This window comes from Castor canadensis, chromosome 13 (assembly GCF_047511655.1).
Source record: "Castor canadensis chromosome 13, mCasCan1.hap1v2, whole genome shotgun sequence".
Classification (NCBI taxonomy): Eukaryota; Metazoa; Chordata; class Mammalia; order Rodentia; family Castoridae; genus Castor; species Castor canadensis.
Genome location: NC_133398.1, coordinates 66984126 through 67003495, shown reverse-complemented (window position 1 = coordinate 67003495; position 19370 = coordinate 66984126). Strand labels below are relative to the sequence as shown.

Genomic DNA, 19370 nt, shown 5'->3' with positions numbered 1-19370 from the left:
CTAAGAGCTATTACAATCACTCTCAAGGCTCAAAACTGCATTTGCTTACCCACCATATAAACTGCACCTTGTCCTGAAGCGATGATTCCCCACTGTAATGGTTAATTTTATGTGTGACCTTGACTGGGCCACAGAATACTCAAATATTTAGTCAAACATTATTCTAGGTGTTTCTGTAGCAGTGTTTCTGAATGAGATTAACATTTAAGTCAGTAGACTGAGTAAGGAAGATTGCTCTCTCTCCTGTGAGTGTGCCTTATCCAATCAACTGAAGGCCTGAATAGAACAAAAATCTGACCCTTCCCCTAAGTAAAGGAGAATTCTTTCCTACCTGGTTACCTTTGAACTAAGACATTGGCTTTTTTCTTGCTTTTGGACTCAAACTGAAGTACTGGCTCTTCCTGGGTCTTAAGCCTGATAGCCTTTGGGTAGAGACTATACCATCAGCTTTCCTGAGTCTCAGGCTTTCAGCCTCAGACTGGAATTGAACCCTCTGCTCTCATGGGTCTCCAGCTTGCTAAATCACCCTGAAGATTTTGGAACTTACCAACCTCCATAATCCCATGCATGTGTACATACACACATATATATCTGTATGCATGTATGTACGTATGTATGTGCATACATATACACTATGTGTACATACACATATACACACATATGCATCCCATTTGTTTTGCTTTTCTAGAAGGCCTCAACTAGTACTCCCAGAGTTACATGTTCTACCAGTGTCCTCAAGATGGATCTAAACTCCTTAGTGTTTCATTCATGATTCTTCATCTGCCTTCTTCTTCATTTCTTACCGATCTCTGTTCCCCCAGACATGTGACCTCAGGTAGAAGTTCACGAAACACCCCATGATCTCTCCCCTCCAGGTTTTGAGTGTGCTTTTCTCCCTACTCAGAATAAGTTTTAAAAACCCCCTCATGCACGTGCATGCCATGCATGTGTGTGTGCACACATCCACTCACACAAGACATACACTCTGAACAACTGCAAGGTTAGTTCTCACTCTTCAGGTGTCTGCCTCAATGTCCTCCTCTCCTCTGAGATTCACCTATCAGGCATTGGCCAGAAAGCCCTCTCAAAGACTGCCATATTACTTCTCAGTATATCCCCAACAGGGCACTCATGCTTTATTTTACCTTCCATATAGTTATCTGAATTCTCCAACACCCTGAGGGTAAGGACTATGTTTTATTAGCTACTATATCTCCAGAACCAGTGGCTCCTCCATGATATACCATATATGTCAGGTATATATATGGTATATATGATCAGGTGAAGTTCAAATAATCCCACATCATTAGTTATTGGCTTAATTTAGGAATTGTCGATTAAAATCTTTTGGTTTTTTTTTTGTGGTACTGAGGTTTGAACTCAGGGCATTGCACTTGCTAGACAGGTGCTCCACTATTTGATCTATCTCTCAGCCTTTTTTTTAAATTTAGTTATCTTTCAAATAAGGTCTCACATTTTGCCCAGGCTAGCCTAGACCTTGGTCCTACTATTCATACCTCTCAGGTAGCTAGCATAACAGAAATGATTTACCATGCCAAGCTTATTGGTTAATATAAGGTCTCAATAATTTTTTGCTTAGGCTTATTTTGAAATTTGATCCTCCCAATTCCCACTTCCCAAGTAGCTGGGATTACAGACATGAGACACCATGCCCAGTGTCAGTCAAGATCTTTATGAAATATATTCAGTCACTTCTGGCATCCTTCAGGCCACTGATGGTATCCAAGATATAAGGACAAGAGGAATAATAATAGTGTCTTCAGGCAAATAGAGTGCTTGTCTAGCAAGCTCAAACCCCAGTACCACCAAAAAAAGTTTTCTTAAATAAAAAATAGTGTTCTCTATTGCTTATACTCTCTCTTCAACAAAATTAGAGATAAGGGCAAAATAGTTTCTGCCGGGTATTAAGGGGATGCGGGGGAAAGGGAGGGGGCGGAGTGGGTGGTAAGGGAGGGGGTGGGGGCAGGGGGAGAAATGACCCAAGCCTTGTATGCACATATGAATAATAAAACAATAAAAAAAAGATAGCATAACTAAAAAAAAAATAGTGCTCTCAACTCCTTCTCTTTGCCCATGCACATCCCAACCATGTAGGTCCAGAAATAAGCACTGTAGGCTAGCAAGTTGAGCAAGGAGCCAGAAAACCACAGGAAGAGAATCAGGAAGCAGCACTAATTTTTACGTACATTCCAAAGTATATTGACCCTGAGAGTTTGCTATCCCTTAAGAACCTGAAACATATTTTAACCATAATTATATTCACTTGTAGTTACCATCAAAGTAATATTTCCAAGCTCTTTTCTGGCTAGTGCCCCTGAAGTTACTTATTCTTTGTAGACCTTAGTTCCTTTGTCAGTAAAATCAGCCACAGCACACAGCTCAGGTCTGTTGGGAGGAATAACTGAGACTATGTATTGGAAAACATTCAACATACTGTATGACACAAGTTAAGTTATGATATAATAAATACAAGTTATTATCACCTTTATTATTGTCAGTCAGATTTTCAAGCACAAGTACCTATAAACACGAGTTACAGTTCACTAGTCAAGCATGAGCTAAAAGATTTTACTGGGTCTCAACTCCTGAAAACCCAAATACCAAGTCTGACATCAAGGAACTCAACTTGCCATGCCATTATCATAGGAGCCTAACAGGGACAGAACTATTTTAGCTATAGCCCCCAGGGACACTTTTTCCTATACTAAATGCCAGAACCTCTAAGAACTAAAACAACTTTACACCAAACCTAGAGCAACTATAAAGGAAAAAAAATTAAAAAGAAATTTAACATCTACATGGATACTGACCATTGTGGTTTTTTTCTTAAATATCCCCATTTATACCAGCTTCATACACAGAAATACTCAGACACTAAAACAACTCTTTGGCTATCATTATTCACCTTCATTAACTGGGTAAGTGACTATTCAGAAGGCTGCTAGTAATTTCACTTGGTGGTATAAGTACTTTGAATATAAATATATAAGACTGGTAAGATACCTTAAAGAATACATAAGAGTACTATTTTATATAACAAAGCTGTATTTTACATGGGATCCAGGCTCATTCTTTTTCTAGTCTAAACACATACCATGTGCAATAGAAATTTATTAAATCAACATCGGTTTCTAAAGAATGTATGTCATTCAAATAGTTTGCTATTCCCAACAATTCTTTAATTTAAAATATATGGTAATTCAAACACTACTGAGTTAAAATCACATTCTCTCTACATTTCAAATTAACCAGGTTTTCTAGCTCCCCATTGGTACAAAATACATCTTTTCATTAGGCTTGCTGGGTGTGGCTCAGTAGCAGAGCAGTTGCCTAGCATGTGCCAGGCCACAGGTTCAATTCCCTGCACTGAGAAAACAAGTTATATCTTGTTCTCTTCCAGCTTGCTTCCTTCTTATCACTAATGGTATTATAAAAAAGTATAGGCTTTGCTCTTAAAATATCTTTTCTATCATTTATATGTACTGATTCTTCATTGGGTTTGTTATTAAAACTTCTCCCTTTTTTATCCGTTACCCTCTAAACACCACCTTTCTTCCAGTACTTCCTACACTAGCATAAATGACAGTTCTAGTCACATCCTTCATTCATTGCCTGTAGAATCCACCCCCAGTGAGTCAGGACAGAGCTACATGGGTACTAAGATCAGGACTTTTCTAAACTCTGGCTCTTCTGCAACCACCACCCACAAAACCTCCTTAGGTCTGACTTTTCTATCTTACCTTGCACTCTGTTTTGCAGTCCAAGGAGGTGTCACACACTTGTACCCAATATTTACTCCTCCATACACACATATACACCCACCCCCTTACCAAGCAAACTACATTTATTGTGAGACCATGAACTTTGACTCTGACATTGAATTATGTATTTTTCTATAGAATTTCCTTTCAGGGACAGGACATGGGAGAGAGAAAAAATAGTTTTCACTTTTGAAAGATCCCAGAAATACAATCCTACCTTTCCCAGGATTTGGAGTAAAGGGGCTTCCAAACTCTTGCTGCTTTGGCTTTAAAGTATGTGACCCTGACATGCCTCCAGCCTGGGTCACTTGGAATCGTGGTTTCCCATTGGTGAGCACTTGTCTCCTGGGGCTCAGCGCAGGCAGATGGATGAGGCTGTCAGTCATGTTCTGAGGCGCCATTCCTCCTCCAGAGGACATCTTGAGATGGAGGCTGTTTGCAAGGCTTCCAACAGCGGGGCTTGGTGTGCTGCCACAGGATGAAGGGCCAGGAGTCCCTGAATGGGCTCGGATAGGAGGAATATGTTGGCCACTGATCATCCCAGGTCCCTGTGGGGTTCCTGATGTCCGGTGGAGACTCATGCTGCATGACCTTCCATTCATTCTGAAAAACCTGTAGCCAGGATTGTCAAATATCCAGTGGCACTGTTGACTCCTTTCAGGCAAAGTCCAATAAGTTATCCATGATGGAAGTTATAAGCCTGTTTAAAAAAAAAAAGCAGGCATTTTTTAAAATAAAAAATGAAAAATAAGGTATAGTGAATTTTCAACCTGTATAGCATTCATATCAGGAGGAAGCACTCTTATCTAAAAGGCCCTTTGTGTAGAACAAGATCATTAAATACCCAGCTCATTGGCAGGCACTCTCCCCTGCTGCATTCATGGCAGACGTGGATTATTGATCACTGAATTATTTTGTTTGCCTCTGAGCCCTTTTCAATACAGTGTTTTGGCAACTACTACCAATTTACTGGTGCCTGCTTGCAAAATTAAACTTTTTTTTGCATCCTAAAATATCTGTCAATAGTTCATTTTTACTACAATGTTTCTTGGGAAATTCCAAAGCACCTACCTTCATTAGCTGTGACACCAATGCTCCAAAGGTTCCAGTAAACAAACACAAAACAGACATGGCCTTTAGTTGAGATAATGGGGACATTACATCACCTCTGATTTTTCACTTTAAGAGCTAACTTTTCACAGCCCTTAGATTTACAGAAGATGAAAATCAAGCCCTGGAATGCTGCAAAGTTTTCATATACCACTTACTTCAAGTATTAGAGTCTTGGTCCCAGAGTTGTAGGGATGCATATAACCAACACCACACTATTCTACCTTCAATTAAGGTCCTGAAAAAAGGAGAAGACGATTCAAAATGCCTTACGGAAAGCACAAGGGAAGAACAGCTCTTCAAAAAGTAAGCTATCCAGTATATTCACAGTGCAAGACACACTGTACACTGACCATAGTATTACTAAGTTTCCTACAGAAAAAACAAAAGAAGGCCTCATAGGATCACAGGATACCATCATCTACCCACATGTGATGATGTCAGTACTCCATGGTTCTAAATCATTAAAGAAGGCTCTTCCGTCCCCAAAGTATATGCAATGAGGTGACCAAGTGCTATGGTAATGCCTCTATACCAAATGTATGAAGGACATATTCACAATCTGTTTTGTATATACACATGACAGTCATGGAAAAAAAGCCAAAGCTGAACAAACACAGGAAATGAGAGCTGAGTGCAAAGCAGTAGCATTCACATATCCCCAATGGGATGATTCCCAATTTTTTTTTTTCCTTAGGACCCACTCAAGGTCTTAAAAAATTTTCAGTTGAACTCCAGAATAAATGACTCCATAAATTATCATGAAAGGTTATCAAGGAAGGAAAACTTTTTATGAAGAATTTTTTTCTTTTATCATTTTAGTAAATCAAAATCATTTATATTGCAAGTCAAATACTCACTGTGCCTTTTGCAAAGTTTACCATGTGTGGCTATGTTAAGGAACTTCAAAAGTAACTAACAACATAAAATTTGGTATGCTTTTTACCAACTCTCTATTTTGCTAAGAATTCCATCAGTCTGTGACATTTAATATTGTTATGCCCTCCAGTCTTAGGAGACACTCAACAGTTCTCTACGTCAGCTATCTCATTGTTGCCCTCCTAACCATTACAGTCCGCAAAAACGATTAAGTTCTCCAAACCTTCATGGTTGAAGGTTGCTTATGGAACAGTAAGAAACAGACCCATGATATCAAACTCGTTGCAACAATGTTGTTTTTTACTCTGGAAAACTTCCAAAGTTTTTTCTGTTGTGTACATGTAGAAGAACTCAAGTGTATTACTGTATTTTCTGAGCACTCTGAACTCTGCAGAAGACACTTATTCAGTACTCACAAAAAGAAAAAGCAAAAAGAAGAAATATGTCATATTGGCAATTTTTTGAAAATAAAGAATTGCCCAACATGACTGGAAATATGAGTCACTAAGACCATGGTCCAAGTGACAAGTGTCTGCAGATTTGCAGACTATGCCCATTTCCAGGTCTTAAAAATAAGGGAGTCATTTTTGGCATCAACATCATATACAAGCAGGATTTCCCATCAAAAATCTGAATAAAAACACATAAGTACTTAGCATTAGGGTTGATCATTAAGAAGGTGAGTGTGCAAGAAAGAAAAATAATTGAAGTGCCGAGAACTTAATTATCAGGCACTCATACCTGTTTGTCTTACACTGAATTTTTCTTTTTGTAAATTGGTCTCCTTTTTTAAATAGCTTCAGGTTGAAGGTAAAAACAACAACAAAATGTAGTTAAATTTTATTAATGAGAAAGCAGCAGCCAGAAAGCAAAGTGATTTTAATGCCCTAAAGAAAAACCACAGGTCAATGGCATGAGAGTGGAGCAGACCAGCATCAAGACAAGAAGAAAAGAAAATATTTGTGAAAATATGCCTAAATTTTCAGTTTTCACAGTAATTATATCAACAGATTTTCCAAGCATTAAATACTATAGTATAATAATCAATTTTGTTTATTCCTAATATTCTTACAAACTTTTTGGCCAAAATATGATCAAAATAGAATTCTAAGTCCACCTGGAATAAACTACACAGCTTTACAAGAGACACATACTTACAGAGAAGAGTGAAAAGAGCACTCAAAAAGTCAAGATACTCAAGTTCTACTCTTGGCAAATCATTTATAACTACTCTGGACTTACAGTTTTTCATCCATAAAAGGTTGAGGAGGTTGGATATAATCACTATGGTCACTTGATTTATGTTATTCCAGATAATTTAGGTAAGGAAGAGTATCAAAAATACCTGTACAATAAAGAATGAATATGCAGCTTCTATATCTATGGAACTTAAATCTATGGGAATTAGGTAAACAAAGAAGCAAAAATATTGGCACCGTCTACCAATTCCATCAAACTAATGGCAAATAGAAGAACTCTCCCACCAGCATGTATAGAAAGACAACACTAAGAAAAAATGAATTTAGGATTAAATTTACATTTTTTCAAGAAAGTAAAATCCAAACTAATCAGTATTTTTATAAAACCTAAGTGGCAGAATTCCATTGAAAGAGGCTCTTTATATTAAAAAACTACATAAAAACACCAGTATTTTCTCCTCTGTCCTCCACCCAACTACTCTACCCAAGGCAACCAACTGAAGGAAGGAAAGAAAAGAAATTTTTTTAAAAGGTATAAATTTAGGGTATTTTGGATGTGACACATTGACATATTTAGATTTTTATACTTCATTGAATCACACAATGAAAATGTTCATTCTGCTTGTAAGTCAACATGAGAATTAATAAATCTTTCCTTTTGACTACTTTCAAACTCTTAAGACGCACACCTGTAAAGCAGGTCAGAGAGGAAATGACTTAACCCCTAAGGAAACTAAGGCACAAACCCATTTAATAATTCCACTAGTTTTGTGGAAAAGCATGACTTTAATCAAAACATAAAATCATGACTCAACCTTCTACTCAAGGATCCAGGCACTGCTCCTCATGGACTAAGAGATTAAATAAGTGAAAGCAATGTTAACGCATCCATTCAAGAAAATTCCAAAAACACAAGTTCCATAATGTCAATTTACAGCCAAAGGGACTTTCTTAGTAAATATCATTAATAGACTCATCTAGAGTCATAATTCATCTGATGAGCCAGTTAATTATTAATTTTCATACATCATTTCATTTCCTTAGGCTACATTTAGCCTTTGTTACATTTTCCATTCCTTATGCCACAAGCATTTCTTACCCTGAACAGAAAACCTGATAATGACGTATGATATATTGGTCAGGCAGCAAACTGCTCCTAAGTCAGAAATATACATATAAATATATATATATATGTAATATACAGAGAGAGAAAGAGAGAGAAAAACAGATTATAGATATACATTAATCTAAAACAGACTTCTCACTGATTCTCATCATTTTCCCCCATTGGGTTAATGATTGCATAATTTCATTAACACTGCCTTTTCAACTTCACTGCCTTGATCGTTAATAGGCCTATGCTATTCTCATGGGCTTCTCTTGTTACAGCTTTTGTAGCCAGAAGAATATAGAAATGAAAAGCCTATTGATAGATAATATAAGTTATTCTCATGCACGGCTGCAGTGTGAAGCACATTTTGCAATTCAATCAAGGACAGATAGAGCTGAATGTTCTTAGATCCCAAGAGTTCATTTTAATAAGCAGAATGTACCTTGTCCTAACACAGGTGACTGACTCCTCAGAAAAGATTGTATAAACAAAAACCAATCATGTAAGTCATTTTATTGGCAACAATATAAACACAGCTATATTAGATGTCACCAATAAATCAAAATTATTCTTGTCTGCAATTTTAACAAGAGGAAAGTGCAAACATGTGCTTGTGAAGCTGGAGGATATTATAGAGGAAATGTATTGGATGTGTACAATATCATTTCTCTAAATTGAATCTGGAGGGTCCTATATTACAGCACATTAACCCACAACAAGGTATAGTTGACCTTTTCTGTAGGTTCATAATTTTATCCAGTGAAAATGATAAACTCGCAGAACTACAACAGAAATTACAAGAGAACAGAGTTAATTCCTCATTACGGAGATATAAAGCAGAAATTTAAAGAAGTCCCACCTAATAACTATAGCATGTGTAGATCTTTTCAGTCAGATACTCCCAAGTTCTAACATTGTAATTGTAAGAATATTATCACATTTATTCTGAACACTAACATGTACAGATGCTTCTCCAGCAATATAATCACCAATAAGATGAATCAAAGGGGTTTCATTCTGAGCTACACTAATTAAAAATAAAAAGACAAATTAGTGTTCCCTCCAGAGATTCCAGATCAGTTTTCCAAGACCACTCAGAAAAGTAATAAAATAAACATTATGAATCCCATCTAATAAAACCCTAACTTTCATTTATCTAGGATTCAAATCCTTAGCTAATTAAAGGTAGACACATTTTAACATCTTATTTTTGTATTTTATAAAATTTTCCCTAAAATGAAAATAATCTTTCTTGAGTCATTTGAGTAAAATAACTGGCAGTGCCATTCTAATTTTAAATTTATAACTGTGATATTCAAAATATGGATATTAAATATGAATAGGACAGAAGAAAGAAAGAAAAAGGGGAAGGGAAGGAAATGGGAAGAAAGGAATAACCAAGTTCAATTCAGGAATTCACTCCTGGTCAATCAATCCTAACTGAAAAGTCAGAGGCAGTGCAGTGAACCTTTCACACAATGATAGTGATTACAGATAGCTGGAAAAAGCTGAGAACCTTCAGGAAAATACTGCTGGAGGGCAATATTAGAAGTTCAATAACTTCCCTCAGAGTCCACTTTCCACACTTCAATGCATCTACATAACTCTCATATCCCCCTAGTTTGCTAAATGTCACCAGTTTTAGCAGTAATTACTTAGAAGTATTTCATTTACTTGACTCCGTCATTAACTCATCAATGAGTACAGAAAGGTCTAGAAAACTGTGGCCTTACCAAAAATGGCAAGGGAGAGGGGGGATAATTAGGGATTTCCTTGATCAGTCAAAAGAAATCATACAAAATGAGGATGAACTTGGAACCAAAACTATTTTTAAGACAAACAGATAAAGACAAATTCAGAAAGTGACCATGCCTTGGCCCAGTCCAGGTATGATAGCTGTAAGTTTCTAGACCTATGTTTAATGAAGTTCTCTTTCCAAAGCAGTTTTCCAAACTGGACTGCAATCCATTGATGGCCTATAAAACCAATTACTCTACAGTGAAAGCATTTTTTAATTAAACATAGTAGACTAGAATAAAGTAGATGCTTTCAGGGTACGTCAAATATATTAATGGTCAAATATCATTTTATTTCATTTATTTGTGGGTGTACATATATAGCTGCACATTTATATGTAGCTAGTGTAGTCTGGGTAAGATAAAAAAATCTATTTTCTGGTGGGTTACAGTCAAAACAGAATAAAAGCCACTGTTATAAAAGTATTTGGACTATTTGCCTACCTACAAAAAATAGCAGAAGGAATAGACAGAGATGAACAATCAAACTAAAATAAATGCCAAAATATAGCTTTAATGAAGAAAAAGCTTGACATGTTTGGCTTTATAAAAAATGGAAGTTAATCCAGGCACTGGTGGCTCACTCCTGTGATCCTACCTACTCAGGAGGCAGAGATCAGAAGGATTGCCATTCAATGTCAGCCCAGGCAAATAGTTCATGAGACCTTATCTCAAAAAAAGAAAAAATCACAATAAAGGGCTAGTAGAGTGGCTCAATGTGTAGGCCCTGAGTTCAAAACCCCAGTATTGAAAAAAAAAAAAAAAGAATGTTAAGGGCTAGGGATGTAGCTCAGTGGTTGAGCATTTGCCTAGCTCTTAGTTTGATCCCAGTACTGAAAAAAAAAAAAAAATGAAAGCTAAATTTTCAAAGCCACATTCCTACCACCGTTATCTATCACTGAGCCTTTAACTCAATAAGTATCAATCGATGAATTGATGAATTGAGCTCAGTAAGTAATAATTAATCCGCTGAATCAACATCAAAATGACTAACAATTTTTAGATCTTCCTCATTGCAGAAGGTAAATGACCTTGTCTGGAGTAAAACCCTGCTCTTACAATGCAAAAGGAAGAGAAGCTTTTACTGGAATTTGAACTCAGGTCCTTGTGCTTACTAAGCAGGCAATCTACGACTTGAGCCACATCACCCAAAAGAGAAAAGTTTTAACACTTCTCAGTCTTTGAGAACTGAGTTTTTCAAAATGTGTTCTTAATAGGAGTTAACCATCAGATCCTGAGACGAAGAATTTAAAAATGGAAAAATGAACACATTCCCTATGATGTCACCAGTGAATTAATCACCTGAATTGCAAAGAGCACCACATGGCCATGGTTTAAGACAAAGGCTTCTTCTTCAAAAATATAAAGCAAAGTAATTGACTGGATATTTTTTTAAAACAACAACATTCTCACACAGAGGCACGAGGCACATAGGTAGCAAACTAGCAAAGTGAAAAGAGCATTCTTCATCATTTAGACTGTACAACCTACTATTCAAACACGTGAATAGCTATTCGCAAAGCTAAAAATCACAATCCTCTCAAAAGAGTAATAAATAACAACCTATGGAAGATTCTAGAAATAAAATTCATCAGGCCAAATATTCAAAGCATATTAAAGCACCCCATCACACATGTAACTGTGATTTCTTTCCTTCAGTGTAGTAACTGCTTAAAAGTGACCAATGTGGCTATTTTTAGCTGTTGGTAGACAGAAGTTTTATACCAGTTAAGTTATGTTCACTGACATCAGTGTAGAAATATGAATGTCCACAACAATGACTAGGCCCTTAACCAACATGACAACATATTTATTAAAAATAATTTTTTTAACCTTCATGAATGACTCAGCCAAGTTACAGACAGAAGTGGAACCTATTGGTCATGCTGAAAAGGTTGGGAAAACATTAATCTATTTCTTCACACACAAGAATAACAAAAACTCATCCTTCGCCCTAGCATCTGGTTGGTTTTCTGGGTACAGTATTCAGCAGGACTAGAAATGAAACTTCAGAGCTCTGGCTCAGAACTGCAGAAACTTCTAATGCTCAGAAAGTCTGATCACTTTATCAGGGAGCCCAGGACCAGATCAGATCTTATTCTGTGACCCTATCTCCCCATCTGCAGTTCAGCAAGACTTACTGCCCCTGAAGGAACATACAGCCTTTCATGTTCTTAGCCTAAAGAGATCACATCAGACAAGAACAGCCCCACTAGCTTTCCTCATCCAAAGTCTGTCCTCAGCAACTTAGAGCCTTTGTGATTCAAGCTTGACAAATTCCCTGATTTTGTTCTCAAAGAAGAACAGGATTGGATCCCTCCTTCTGTTCATTCCACATACTGCCTTAGAGTCTACCTAAATGGTCTTTCCCCCTCCTTCCTCCTTTTGTCCTCTTTCCCCCAAAATGCACATCCTACTCACCCTTCAGGCCTTCCCCCAAATAGCCACTTTATGCCTTTGCTGATTCTTTCTTAGCCTCACGTCTCTGATCTGTAAAATGGAAATAAATACACTAAATTGTGCACAGTTCATAACATTGCAGAAAAGTAAATAAGAAAATGAATGGCTCATGGTTAGCACAGTATCTGGGACATAAAAGGATCCCAAAAAATGTTCAATATTTTATTCTACACACTCCTCTTTTAATATCCATACCTTTCTACATTGCATTATAGTCGCTCTGCCTAAATTCCTTTTTCTGTGTGTGGCGGGGGAGGGGGGGCAGGGAATGAAGCCCTTGCAAAGCAGGCAGTCTACTGCTTGAGTCACACCTCCAGTCCCTAAATTCTAATTTCATTACATTTTTGGGGTTTTGTGTAAAATTTTATCTTTGAACTCTGCCCAGCTCTTATATTTATACAGACTGTTTTATATTATACCTTTATATTTATATCTTTCACAGTAAGTTTATTATACACATATTTTAATACTACACATATATTCATATATTTATTATATTACTCATATTGTACAAAACTGTAGTACAGTGAAATATATAATTATATCCCATATTTATCATCTATTGCCTGAATAAATACAGTACAACTAAGATGTGACCAAGCAATCCTGAGTTTCATGCTCCGTGACCTGTGGAACCAGTTTAATTATAGTTGCATGCCTCTCAATCTATTCTTCCTCATCTATTCTGTTTACTAACAGGAAAAAAGTGGCATAGAAATTCTGTTCCATTATCCTTGCCTTGATCTTGGGCCTGCTGGTGAACAATGAAAAAATCCTAACTAAAAACTGAGCTAGCTCAGTCCTGAGCCAAGGCTTCTTTTGCTGTGGGGGTACTGGCCCTCACACAAAGACTGCTAATGTATTCGGGCTTGTCATATTGAGAGGAGTTCCTTCTTGTTTTCCGTTTCCCTAACCAGACTATCACCAGGATACAAATACAGTTTCCATATATTAGTGTTTTTATTTAATTTTATCATATTAAGTAATGCCTGACTAATTTCAGCAAGCCAAACAATTGCCATCATCTTTAAAGGCAAGTCCAAATTATTTGACCTATTTAAAGGTGGTGTGTCAAACAAAAGAAGCAGACTCAAAAGTACATATTGGATTATTCTATTTACGTAAGTTTTTTTTAAGGCATATCTGTTAGAAGTGAGGACAGTAGTTACCTTAGAAGGAAGTCATAACTGGAATGGTGCATGAGGGACGTGTCTAGTGTGTTGGTAATGCAATTTCTTTATCCAGATGCTAGTTATACAGGAGTTTCAATTTGTGAAAATCATCAGGCTTAAGATAGGTGTGCTTTTCTATATGGGTATTTTGTCTCATCTCAGTAAAAAAAAAAATGGCTTTTGTGTCAACTCTGCCTAAAGTAAGTAGAAAACCTTGGTACATTGGCATCTTTTAATCCAACTATGTATAAATGTAATTTTGTGGGGGGGAGACTATGTATAAATGTAATTTTGGGGAGGAAAACAGTACTAGGGTTTGAACTCAGGGCCTTGTGTTTACTAGACAAGTGCTCTCATACTTGAGTCACACCCCCAGTTCTTTTTATTTTTAAGATTGTTTTTCAGATAGGGTCTCATGTTTTTCCCAGCCAGTGTAGGACCTAATCCTCTCACCTGTGACTCCCACATAGTTTAGCTGGGATTACAAACGTGTATAATCATGCCCAGCTTGTTTTTCTTATTGTAGTGTTTCAAAAGGGATCTTTCTAACTTTTTGCCCAGGCTGGCCTTAAACTTCAATCCTCCCTCTCAAAGCCTCCCAAGTAGCTGAGATGATGGGCATGAACCACTGTACCAACATGAATGTCATTTGTCATTTTAAAGGTGTAGTTATGTCTCATCCTCCTTAAATGAGAAGGGCACCATGTTTTTACTGTAAAGATTTGTTACATGTCTCTTTTTTCTCCAGTCCTGATTGGGTCTATGAAACAACCAAACTTACAAGAGTTAAGCTCTGTATTTCCACCTTATTTATACTATAACATCCTCTGCAGAAAATAATTACAGAAACACAGGAAATAACTTCTCCAGGGATGAGGGTATGCATGAGATGCTGCTTCCTGAATTATCTCCTTCGAAAGTACTCCTATAATCTGGGAGAACTATAAATTAACACTCCAACTCCAAAAATCAATAACTACCATATGAAAGGCGCAATGACGAAACAATGTCCTCAGACTTAATTTAGTAGCAGGAAAGGACACAGAAAAAAAAAAACTGAGAACACTGAGCTCTCTTGTGAAAAGATGGAAAGACCACTTTCTGCTACATAAATGTAAACAGGACTCATACAAAACATGACTTTGATATTATTTAACCTCCCCTACCCAGCCTTGGCCCAGTAAAAATTTCATTCACTAGATAAATGGAAGGAAGAAAGGAAGTTATTTCCCTTGGAATAATGATTACTTCTTCCCACACACACCAACCAACCCCAGGTAGTCAACCTTTGCTAACATGACTCTTAACGAACGCACATGGAATCAGAAATCAGAGAAAAGATGCTCTCTCAAAATTGGCCTCTGGTGAAACAAGGGGAGAAGTAGTCAGCAGTTGGCATCTACTCATACTCAAGGACTACTGAGTCCTCCCAATAAGAAAGGAAAGAAATTAACAAATTTTAAAGCTAGGCTGGCTGCAAGGACAACTACTTAAAACTGTAGTACAGTTAAGGATAACCCTTAAACTTCAGCATGTTCAGTCGCGAAATTTGCATATAATACCATACACTGTATATCTAGATCCCTTCAAAGTTTCTAGGAATAACCTTCCTTGTTTTACTGCAAACTTTTGTAGGTTGCACTTGCTTTCCCAGTCTCCTGGAAGCAAACTTGGAGGAGCGAGAAAAGGAAGAAGAAGATTTAAACCAAAAGAGATCAATTTTGTAATCCACAGAATTGTTCGCCAGTTTAGTTTTAAAAGTGAGGTGCCATGAGGAAGCAGACATAGGGGGAACAGAAGTCTGGCTATTTCCCAAGGCAGAAATCATGACTCATCAAAGCTTTGGAGGGGACACAAGAGATTTTGCATTTGTCTTGAGTTCACCTTCAGGCCAAGAAATGCTCTCTGATCGGCGACCTTAAGTCTCCTGAGTGCGATGGTTGGACGTGAGGTCTTGGGCAAAAACCTCTAAAGTCTCTGGATCATGGTGTCCTTATCTGTGGGTGATCACCAAGGTCCTTAAGTTTGTATTTGAGATTCCATGTCCCATACCTAAGGGGAATTGGTCCACTGGGGGGAGCTGCAGAACTTCCCTCTCATCAACTCCAGGGCCATGGGGCCCCAACTCTCAGGAGATGCTGATGTCCCTTTAGGAGCAGGCTCAGCGGAACTGGGGAAACAGGGCAGGGTCCTCTTCTCTGTAAAAGGGGGCGGTAATGGCAGGAGTGAAGTCCCCAAGAACGCTGCTCCCTGCGATTCCGGAAGTGGCCTCCTACCCTGCACCCCGATGGGGACCAAGCTGATGTCAAGGAAGTCTAATAAGGAGAGTAAGATCGACCAGGCAGGGAAGCCAGGAGAAGTGCTGGGGGCCCGCGGAGCAGAGGAGAGACGCGTGGGGCAGGAAAGAGGTGCGTGGGCCAGGGCAGAAGGAAGTAGCCCTCCTCCTGCCGCAGTTCCTTACCCACCTAGCTTGGCCCGCGGGGGTCCTAGGCCCTGGCCCCAGGGCTCGGTGGAGCGGAGCGCGACGAGGGGCGGGTCCCGAGGCGGAGGCGACCGAGCCCGTGTGGAGCGCTCTGCTGCGACCCAGTCACTCCCTGCCGCCCCCACCCGTACCCTCGGCCGGGTCCGCGAGCGAGCGAGCGAATGCAGCAAAACAAAACAAACTCGTGCCGGCTTCCTGTTGTGCAACCCCGTCCTGAGTAAGTCGGGGGCTGAAAGGGCGCCGCCGCCGGCCGCAGGCCGCCAGCTGGGAAGCCGGGCGGCGGGGACCCGCGCGCTGCCCCGGGCGGCCGGAGCCTGAAGCCCCGGGGGAGCCGCGGCCCGGCTCGCTGCACCCGGGAGCGCACGGCCCAGAGCCCCCACAGTGCAAGTGTCCTCACCTCTGGCCTCCCAAACGTCCCTAACAAATCTGAGGGCGCGACCTAAGGACTCAGAAACCTTTCCCCAAACTTTCTCCCTCCAGGTACCTAATTGAATCATCCATAGGATGACAAATCTTCCAGGGCCAAGATTTCCAGACACTTGGGTGACTTCCTCGTCCCCGAGGTGACTTGTCAGCTCCAGTGAGTAAGTTGGAACTGTCGCTTGGGGCAAGGTGTGTGTCTAGGAGAGAGCCGGCAGCTCACTCACGCTTTCCAGAGAGCGGCCCTCAGGCTGACTTCAAAATACACACAGGGTCATTTATAGGAACGGGACAGGAGCCTTTTGCAGGACAAAGTCCCTAAGACTGAGACATTTTCCAAACAGTGCTGACATTTTGTCGGGCCCCGTAAAAATGTAAACGCGAGGTGACGAAGCCGGCGGGAAGTGCTGGTGTCTGAAAGTGTCTGCGCGTTTGTGGTGTGGGAGGTTTAGTTACAGCCCTGGCGGCTGCGGGTCATTGGACCCGTCCCCGACTAGTATCTGTACCCCCACCCCGAGACCTCCCCGAACCATAGGGACACCGTCTTGGGTGAACCCCAACCGTGGAAAACACCCTTCGTGGAGCTCCACAAACACGTGGAAGTCGACGAGGCAACTGCAACCCTGCGAATGCGCGAACGACCTCACGTCACCCCATCAAATTCCCACTTCCCCAAAGTTTCCCTTCAGTGGGAACCCCGGGGTGGCGCGCGCCATGCCGATGGGCCCCCATAACTTGCTCTGACTTCGTAGCCTCTGGAGCCCATGGGTTAAGAGAAAACACAAAAACTTCCCAATAAGTGAAACTTCAACACCTCTCTGTCTTCTACACTCGGTACTCAGATAAGTGACAAGAAGTAGCTTTGTTCCTGATTGAGTGCTGCTATCTTCTCGATAAACTAAGCGCAGATCTATAAAAGTCCTTCGGATCTGGGGGTGGGGTGCGCGTGTCCTTAAACCCACGCGAAAACCACCGGATCGGCGTGGAAAACTGTTTCTAATCCCTAGTTTGCGTCTCTGAGCCTTAACTCCCCCGCGCTCTCCTGCGCCTGTTTCCCAGTCTCTCGCCTGGGAACAAAGTTCCTATGGCATCCACTTACCAGGTAACCAGGATTTCCACAACAAAGCTCGGCGTGCGGGTCCCTTCCCCCGGCCAGCCTGCGCGCGTGACAGCGGGCGGAGGGCGCTGCGAGGAGTGACTTGGAACTCCAGCCCTTCAGCGCGCTCTGCCTCCTTCGGAAATGAAAACTCCCATCCAAGCCCGGGGACGGAGCGCGGAAACCCGGCCCCAGCGCCGTGTGTGCGCGCGCGTCTGCGAGGGCAGTGGCTGCAGGGGGAGGAGGAGGCAGAAGGGGGGTGGCCGGACCCTCGGCATCAGCTCATTCTCCCCGCTGCACACATGCCCCCGCCAGTAATGTGTTTACAAAGTTGAGTGGCGACTTTGTGCCTCCCCTGTCCTGCTCATCCTCGCCCAAGGCCAGGGGATGCGTTTAAGGGATGCCGACTAATCGCTGCCGCAGGGTCCCGTCGGGGGGAGCGCCAATGCGAGCCTGATCGGTGGCCCGCAGTATACCCGAAGTGCCAGGAGGGGCGGCGGTGGCGGCCCCCGGCGCCGGTGACCGTGCGCGCCGCGCTCTGGGCAGCCCGGGCGACGCAGGGTGGACGCGGCTGCAAGCACAGGGAACGGGGGAGAGGGAGCAAGCGAGGGAGGCTGCCCCGCGAGGAGCGTGGATGCGTGTGCGGCCGCGAGGGCCGGCCTGGAGCCAGCTGCTTCCTGAGTGCGAGCGACGCGACGGAGGGGGCGGGGAGGGACGGGGGCGGGCTCCCTGGTCACCAGGCTGGCCAATTCAAAGGCCTAGCTTGTGTCTCCCTCTCTGTAGTGTTCTCTCCTCTCTCTCCAACTCCAGAAGAAGGTAACAGCGGGGAGAATTTTTACCTTTCTGGACTTGTTGAGTTGACTTTTTTTTTTTTTACTTGAAAGTTAAGTGTTCCGACAGAATTTGATGTCAATTCATTTAAAAAGAAAGAAAGAAAAATATAGCAGTAAAGGGAAAAAGAAGAAACTAAAAAGTGAAAAATGACAAAAGGGACGGTAATACATGAGATTGGGTACCTGAGAATTCTGAATGGTGAAACAGGAAGGATTATGCCTTTGCCATCTTTTCAAGGTATAGACAGAGCAGAGAGGAAGGTGACAGAAGTGTGGCAAGGGCTGCTAGGAATGAAGGCACTGTGCAGTGGTGCCCTTAAGAATGTAACACTTTTTACCCCTCAGAAGTCCTGACCCCTAGCCCTTCTAGTTGGTTTGATCAGAGCCCAAAGCCATCAAAAACTTGTCACCAGGAGACCTGATTTTAAAACAAAAACTGAGGATTGAACCCAGGGCCTCCTAACTTGCTAGGCAAGCTCTCTATCAGTTGGGTTCTGCCTCCAGACTTTGTTTGAGATAGGATTTCTATAACTTTTCCAGAATTGGCCTCGAACTCTCAATCCTCCTACTTTTACCTCCCAATTAGCTGGTATTATAGATATGCACCATCACACCCATCTAGAAGGCCTGTTTCCAGTGGATCCTTGTGTGAATTGTCACAAAAAGGTAAAACATTCCATCTTGAGACCCTATTCATGTCATGCACCCAACCACTATCCATCCTCCAGTGAGGCCTTTTGTGTAGTGAGAGCAGTATTCTTCCTTGTGAAGGAAATGAACAAGGGTGCCATAGTCACTTAGAATTCCACCAGTCTTGGAGTTAATTCTGCTCTCACTCAGATAAAAAGTAGCATTCAAGTAGTAGATAAAAGCTCTCACAGTGCAGTGGCTCACAGTGTGATGCTTGCACTTGGGAGGCTAAGGCAGAAGGATAGAAAGTTCAAAGCCAGCCTGGGCTACATAGCAAATTTCAGATCAGCCTTGTACATAGCAGACCCTTTCTCAAAAACCAAAAAAATTAGAAAAATAA

General features: G+C 40.9%; 1 protein-coding gene across 7 annotated transcripts in view; it reads right to left on the bottom strand.

Moving 5' to 3' along the window:
• The window catches only part of Glis3 (GLIS family zinc finger 3), a 443820-nt gene extending 425666 nt beyond the window's left edge, over positions 1–18154 (bottom strand). Inside the window, exons 1-4 of one of the 7 annotated variants that reach the window (XR_012440461.1) lie at positions 17511–18150; positions 12299–12367; positions 5051–5130; positions 4000–4482 (exon numbers count right to left, since the gene is read on the bottom strand). Coding sequence is in view for 5 of the 7 variants with exons in the window: in XM_074051951.1 (XP_073908052.1) it covers positions 4000–4384 (385 nt within the window). In the remaining 2 variants the exon portion in view is untranslated. Of the gene's footprint in view, positions 1–3999; positions 4483–5050; positions 5131–12298; positions 12368–15974; positions 16139–17510 lie in introns of those variants that run through there. The other 6 variants (XM_074051951.1, XM_074051954.1, XM_074051952.1 and 3 more) reach the window with 6 other exon arrangements.
• Between the last annotated feature and the right edge of the window lie 1216 nt (positions 18155–19370).